The sequence below is a fragment of the Amaranthus tricolor genome, chromosome 13 (genome assembly GCF_026212465.1).
Source record: "Amaranthus tricolor cultivar Red isolate AtriRed21 chromosome 13, ASM2621246v1, whole genome shotgun sequence".
Classification (NCBI taxonomy): Eukaryota; Viridiplantae; Streptophyta; class Magnoliopsida; order Caryophyllales; family Amaranthaceae; genus Amaranthus; species Amaranthus tricolor.
The window spans coordinates 4,457,501-4,465,368 of record NC_080059.1 but is presented as its reverse complement, the minus strand read 5'-3'; the positions used below and the strand labels follow the sequence as shown (position 1 = coordinate 4,465,368).

The 7,868-nt window shown below is 28.9% G+C and overlaps 1 protein-coding gene across 1 annotated transcript in view; it reads right to left on the bottom strand.

Annotated features, from left to right (window-relative positions):
- Positions 1 to 3,104: 3,104 nt before the first annotated feature.
- The window catches only part of LOC130797551 (gibberellin-regulated protein 6-like), a 5,798-nt gene continuing 1,034 nt past the window's right edge, over positions 3,105 to 7,868 (bottom strand). Inside the window, exon 3 of the mRNA XM_057660164.1 lies at positions 3,105 to 3,383. Within this exon, the coding sequence (XP_057516147.1) occupies positions 3,202 to 3,383 (182 nt within the window). The 3' untranslated portion in view covers positions 3,105 to 3,201. The remainder of the gene's footprint in view (positions 3,384 to 7,868) is intronic.

Here is a 7,868-nt window from a genome sequence, read left to right as displayed (position 1 = left end):
ATCTTTATTAATAATGATTGTTCGTTTATTTTATTCTGAATAAAACTTTAACGTGTTGTTTTCATAGTAATATTTTCGTTTCATATGTTCTTCTTAAATAAAATTTATGAATTTTAGTGTCAAACTTTCTCATCGATCTATAAATGAAAAAACGTATTCATGTAAAATCTAGATAAATTTGTCTTGATATATATTTTTTATATATCAACTTTTTAGAATTTTTAAAAAACACATAATTAAAATTACTTAACTTTTAAATTTATATTTCAGCTCAAAAAATAAATGAAAAAATAAATGAAAATAGAAGGAAAACCGGTAATTGCATGGTCAAGTTTAACTCTCTCATTTATCTTAAGACTTAGAGCTTTAATTGTGATGCCATCGTCAAATCATATGACTTTACCACAAGAGGAGGAAAATCGTGTGTATATAAAAGTTTTCATTTGGGATTTTGAGTGTTCTATTTTTTATTTCTACTTAGAAATTTTTTTATCCATATGAAAATTTTTGGACAAAAATAATCTTGTGTGTTCTCATTTTAATATTTTAATTATATTTATGGTCTAACTTATCTTCCATTTATTTCATTTTAATATTTTTATATTCTTTATGGTCCCTATATATTTTCCACCAATATTATAAAAAAAAAAATTTATTAGTTGTGATCCTCATATTTTTTCCACTAACTTTCTTTTAATATATTTTTTAATTTTTTTGTTCATACAATATATTGAGTGATAGAAGCATATTATTTCATACTAGTATAGAAACTCGTGCAATGCGCGAATTTGTTAGTGCGAAATATATATAAAAAAACAGTTTCAAATAATAATGTAAGTATTGTATACTATCGTTATTAAATTTACCAAATACATGACTTTTTAAATCAAAACATAATTACTGACGTTCTTTTTTTTAATTATTTACCTGATACATAAGTTTTTTCCATTCAATTGAACATATTAAATTCTAAGTAAACTAAATAGAATTACTATAGTATATCATACAAATACTTTACCTAATTTAGCTCCAAACTTAAATAGAAAATATTAATTTTAAATTAGATAAATATTGTTATGCAATCAACTATTATTTACTTTACATAATGTTTTGATCTTATTTCTCGTCCCAAGATATGAATTAAGTCAAAAATTTTACTATATTTATATTCTTAATTGGTCTTATATGTTTCAATTCATTTATCATTTTTAGTCATAATCATTTCACAACTAATGATATTTTTGCATTTGTCATGCCTCTTCTAAAGATAACACTTGAAAATTTCCAAAACTTTTATAGTATTGTGTAATTGTATGATTCTTAATTGGTCTTATATGTTTCAATTCATTTACCATTTTTAGTCATAATCATTTCGCATCTAATAATACTTTTTCATTTGTCATGCCTCTTTAAAAGATGACACTTGAAAATTTTCAAAACTTTAATAGTATTATATGATATCATATGATATAATTACGTGTTTTAAATTGATAAAGTTTTCAACTTTTCATACAGCATAAAGTAGTTATGTTTAGTCATTTAAGCAACACCTTATAGATTATTTTTAATGAAATAATACCTATATATTGTTTTTAATCATCTACAAATATTTTTTATATGTCATAAAATTAAAAATAAATAATAGTTATTCATGTTTATTTTTCAGTAATTATATTAAATAGATAATTTATTCAAAAGTAAACAACTTTTGTTTTCAGTTGATCTAATAAAGGTTAATTTATTTGAATGAAAAAATCCCAAAATCTATTGGCAAAATAAAAATGGGAACAATGTTAATTATAGTCTGTTTAAGTTTCGAATATTCCATATATAATTAAGATTAAAAAAATTAAAACGTTATTTTTTATTGATATATTGAAATTAAAATATATACTCTCTCCTATTCATCCAATGTATTTCATTTGGCTTTTCACTATTTTTTAGGTGGTCAAATAAGACCACATGTGAAAAGAAAAAGTGTATTGTTTTTAAATTTTTAATAGGGGTAAAGTAGAATTAGTAGGTGTAAAGTGTGAAAAAGTTAACTTTAGTATAGTAAATTAGTAAAGTTAACATATCCAAAAATAAAAATGAGATAATTAGAATGACTTGACCAAATAAGAAAATGTAACACTTAGGGTGAATAAGAGGGAGTAGTAATTTCTTTGGTGTTTTGTTTGTCCACTTTAAAATTTTTTTACTATATAGAGGTGAGAAGTTTGAATAAGGTTTTTGAGGAATATATATATATTGAAGATACTTTCTCGGTTCTGAAATATTCGCTACATTTCGATTATATGCACTATTCATTGTTCAAGCTTATTTTATACATTGTGACTGATGTATAAGTAAATAATAGTCAAATGGGATCTTGTTTGAATCGCCTAATCACATACTTTCATAATATTAACTCATTGTAATTTTTAGATTTGTATAATTCAACATATAAATAAACAAAATAACGCATTGGAATGCGTAAAAAGTGAAATATAGCAAGTATAATGGAACGAAGGAAGTATAATATATTAATGTGAGATTTTGTTGAATTCGTCTTATTGTATAGTGTTTTATTATATAATTTTTATAATTATTTATGATACGTAGTTTACAAAATCAAAATATATACTATGAAATGCGCGCGCTAAATGTAAAGTGGACAAATAAAAAGAGGGGATGTGGGTAGTATTTATCTGAAATATTGTTAGATTTGTTGTAATTATAAATATTGAAATCCAAATTTTCCTTGAAAATTATGAAAAAACAAATAAGTATATTATGAAGTATACAAAGTAAAATAGTAGATGAGATAAAATATTGTAACCCAAAGTAAACTTTTTTATTCTAATGAACTCGTTTGCAAAACAAAAAACAAATGGCCATTATAGTTCCCAAATGACGCTCTCTATTGTATTAAGGATTTTACAAAAGAATCCCACAAAGGAGCAATGAGATAATTAGCCAATGAAACAACCCAAGTAACACAAACTAGAATGAGGAAAACTAAAATCAACGAAAACCCAAAAAAAAAAAAAAAAAAAAGAGACACATACATAATTCTAGTATAGTACTAAAAAAAATTAGTATTATCCATCATAAATAAGGATTATAGTAAAACGTAGTAAGATCAGGCAATTAATAAGCCTATTAATTCGCCACTAAAATAGGAGGGGGATTAATTAATTAATAGAAAATGGAATAAAATTAAGGGCACTTAGGGCCACCCCTCTTGGTCTTCCAGTTATTGTAGCAAGGACAAAGTTGTTTGTTTCCATAGGTGCCTGGTGGAACACATAGGCATTTTGCGCAACACTTCAGGCAGAAGAACATGCATTCATGGGTTTTTCTAGACTTTGAGCATCTCTGTGAACACCGTTTCTTGCATTCTGTACCAATTCATGATCAAGAACAACATTAGAGGTGAAATCAAGATTTAGACGAGAGAGGATGACTGAGAGAATTAAAATTTTGCTTATGTGCACTAAAATTGTGGAAATTTTTTATATGTGAGAAACGATGCTGACAAGAAGACAAATGCAACATATAGAGTTAACATAACATACTGCACGGTAGAAAATAACGATTAATATTTAGGTTTTACTAATTATTTTCTATTATTAAGGAAGGTTATTAGGTTATTTTTAGGATTAGAATATTTTTAGGAAAATTTTTTTTTTTTCCAGTTATTTTTGTATAAATAGAGTTTGTTATTTTTTTTTCTTTGTAATGTGAATATAATACAAACATTAAAATTCTTTTTAAGTTCTATTTATTATGGTATTAGAGCATATAGTTCAAAATTGATAAAAGAAATTCAAAAACCCAAACTATAGTTTCATCACATACCAAAAATGAGTGCAGAAAATAGCTTTGGAGACAATGATTGATCAATTGTTGCAAATCTTACAACAATTGAACAAACCAAATCAAAATTGCAATGAGTCCTCCAGTCAGAACGTGATACTTACCGAAAAACTTATCAACCAAAATTATATGAAATAGTCATAATTGATGTATTTGGCCATTAATGGAAGAGGATGACTCAGTCATATCACTGTCGATTCTCCTTCCGTAACTGATCAGGAGTATACCAAGTGGATACAAAAAGATTCTTTGGTATTTTCTTGGATTATAGAAAATATTCATTCGGATCTCGTTAACCAATTTCTGGATTATACAACAGCTAAAGATTTATGGAAAGGCATAGAGACCTTAATAGCAGTGGAAGAGATGGTCTTCAGATCATTGATTTAACAGTCAAAGCTACAACTATAAAACAAGTGAAAAATTCCATTGAAGTTTTTTATGGAAAAATGATTTCGATCTGGAAGGAGATAGATAGAAGGATCCCAACTCCAATGACCTGTGATAAGGATAGGACTACGTATAATTTGTTGGTGCAACAAAATCGTTTATATCAATTCTTGGTCGGTATTAATGAGAATCTAGACAAAGAAAAACGAGACATTCTTAATCAAGATCCTTTACCATCCGTAGAGGCAGCTTATGCACAAATTAGAAGGGAGATTATTCGAAGAAACATCATGGGTGGTACATCTACACCAAGCACGACATTAACCGAAATTGGATCAGGCTTAATTTCAAAAAAGAAGCTAGAAAACAGTAATTTTAGAAAGGAAGATAAGAGCCACTTAAAGTGCTCTCATTGTGGTGGATCCAAACACACAAAGGAGGGATGCATCAAAATCATTGGATATCTCGAATGGTGGTTGGAAAATAAAAAAAAATTCAAGGATACTAACTCGAAAACAACAAAAAGGAAGACTAGAAAGCCAAGGCACATATGATGGAGTGCAAAGAGGATATCACAATTGTAGAACCTGGAACTAAAGGAGGTAACATTTCTTTAAATTCCTTAATGTTCTAGGTGCTTTTAATTCAAAGTTAAAGAAAACTAAGCAAGAGGAAAATAAAAATATAGTAAAGTGCCTTAATATGTTCGAATGCCTTAATATCACAAATGTGGGAATTGGGCAGCTAAAGGACCCACTATTTCGGCCCAACAAAGTAATATTCAAGGGCCTATTTTTTGTTTTATACAAGGCCAAAAAGTTTCTAAAGAGTTGACTCATTTTTCTTTATTAAATGGGCATGCTAATAATATTAAAGTGAAGTTTATAATGTTGATAAAAAATGGATTTTTGATAGTGGTGCGACATATACGATGACAAATGATCTTAATGATATTAAAAATATTAAAGCTACTCAACGAACTCATATTCAAATGGCTAATGGGGAGTGTGTTAAAGTAGAAAAAGTAGGGTCTACTGAAGTAACTTGGAACTTAAAAATTGCCTTTTCATTCCAAGTTTATCACATAAACTACTCGCTATTAGTCAACTTACAAAAGAACTGAATTGTTGTGTGCTCATGTTTTTTCGTGGATGTTATGTACAGGAGATTCCGACGGGGAAGATTATTGGGCATGGTACTGAGATAGGTGGCTTATACTATGTTAATGAAGTAGCTTAACACGGTAGTGCTATGCTTACATACTCGTCTGATGCACAAAAGATTCGCATGTGGCATAAGCATTTTGATCATCCCTCTTTAGGATATCTGAAACATCTTTTTCCATCTATTAGTTTTAAAAATTTCTCATTAGATTGTGAATCATGCGTGCTTGCTAAAAGTCATAAACATACTTATACATATAGTTCATCTCATTCTGCTAAAAGTCATAATCTTCCACCACAGGTGTTTAGTTGTGTTGTTTATGTTCATCTTAAGAAATGAGATAGAAATAAATTGCAACCTAGAGCAGTTAAGTGTGTGTTTGTTGGATATGGTGTTCATAAAAAGGGTTATAGATGTTTTGATCCAGTTCATGATAAGATGTATACTACAATGGATTGTGATTTTTTGAAGATTCCTTTTATTATACCCAACTAACATCTCAGGGGGAGAGTACATGTGGAGATCTTAGTAGGTTAACATATTCAGAAATGACATAAAAGGCACAAGAGAATCAAAATTCGTCTTCTATTAATAATAATCGAGACACTAATCGAGACACTAATCAAGACACACTACTTAATCTTCCGATTAATCTTCAGATTCCTGTTACTTTACTTGAAGATTCAACTCGTGTCACCACACAAGAAGATTCAATTCCGACTCAGTCAATAAATAATGATCCACCTACATTATCTTTATCCGCGCCTAGTGAGAATGTTGGTACTCCTTCTATTGAAGCACCTACTTTATCTTCACCTATTCTTGAAGAGGTTAGTGGGAACGAGGAAAGTATTACTCAAACTTTTAATACAATTCCAACTAATACGTATGTATTACCTCCTAGAAGTACAAGAGGAATTCCGCCAAGAAGATATAATCCAGAGTTTGAATCTAGAATATCTAAGTATCCTATTAGTAACATTGTAGAGAGTAAATTATCAAAGAAGACTGTTTCTTTCCATACTACCATTTGTTCTGAAAATATTCCTTGTAATGTTGATGAAGCTTTAAAGAGTAAATAATGGAAGATAGCAATGGAGGAGGAAATTAATGCCTTACGGAAGAATAACACGTGGGAAAAGTGCATCATTCCAAGTGATAAAAAAGCAGTTGGATGCAAATGGGTCTTTACTATATTAAACGTCATGCTGATGGTACAATTGAAAGATATAAGGCCCGACTTGTAGCAAAGGGGTACACACAGACCTATGGGATTGATTACTCTGAGACTTTTTCTCCTGTTGCTAAATTTTGATACAATTCGAATTTTATTTTTAATTGCTGCTAATCTAGATTGGCCTCTCCATCAGTTCGATGTTAAAAATGCTTTCCTTCATGGAGAAATTGAGGAAGAAATCTATATGGAACTCCTCCCGGATTCACTCACAAATTTAAGAAGGGGGAAGGGTGTAAACTTAAGAAGGCCTTATATGGATTAGATTAACTTGGTTTTTCTCAAACTAAATCGTGTAAGCTTTATTGTGATAATAAAGCTGCAATTAGGATTTCGGAGAACCCGGTTCAAAATGATCGTAAAAAACATGTAGAAGTAGATCGCCACTTCATAAAAGAGAAACATGAAAAGAAAGTTATTACTCTTCCATCCGTCACATCCAAGAAGTAGATTGCGGACATTCTTACGAAAGCAATAAGAACAAAAGTAATCGAAGAGACACTTTGCAAGTTGGGTGTTCAAGACCTACCACTCAACTTGAGGGGGAGTGTAGAAAATAACGATTAATATTTAGGTTTTACTAATTACGTCCTATTATTAAGGAAGATTATTAGGTTATTTTTAGGATTAGACTATTTTTAGGAAAGTTAGTTTATTCTTCCAGTTATTTTTTGTATAAATAGAGCTTGTTATTCTTTTTCTTTGGAATGTGAATATAATTGAAAATTTAAAATTTCTCTTAAGTTCTATTTTCCATGCACATATATATTACCAAAGCCGTTTTAAACTTTAGATTAAAATAAAGTTTCTCATACTAAAATGACTCTGTCTTATTTTCTTTTAGTTATTAGTTTACTATAGACAAAATTTGTACTTGCTTTATTTTTTTTCCATTTTATGGCTCTATATACTAAGAAACTATAGGGAGGCTAAATTGTTTTTCTCACCCTTTTAATTTAGTTTTTTGGAAATGACCTTTTAGTTTAGTTTAGAGACGACCTAGTGTTGTCGCCTATTTTATACATGCAAATAAATTAAACTACCCTAGATATGGTTTTATAGTGTATCTTCGTCAAGGTAGTAGCTCTAACCCCAAATTTTAACAAGTCTATACCAAAATAAGACTAGCTTGTCATATCTTGCATGTATTAAGTTATACAATAAGTCTTAAACTTCTCACTATGAAATAAGCCTATAAAATTAAAATATTTCTCTAAAT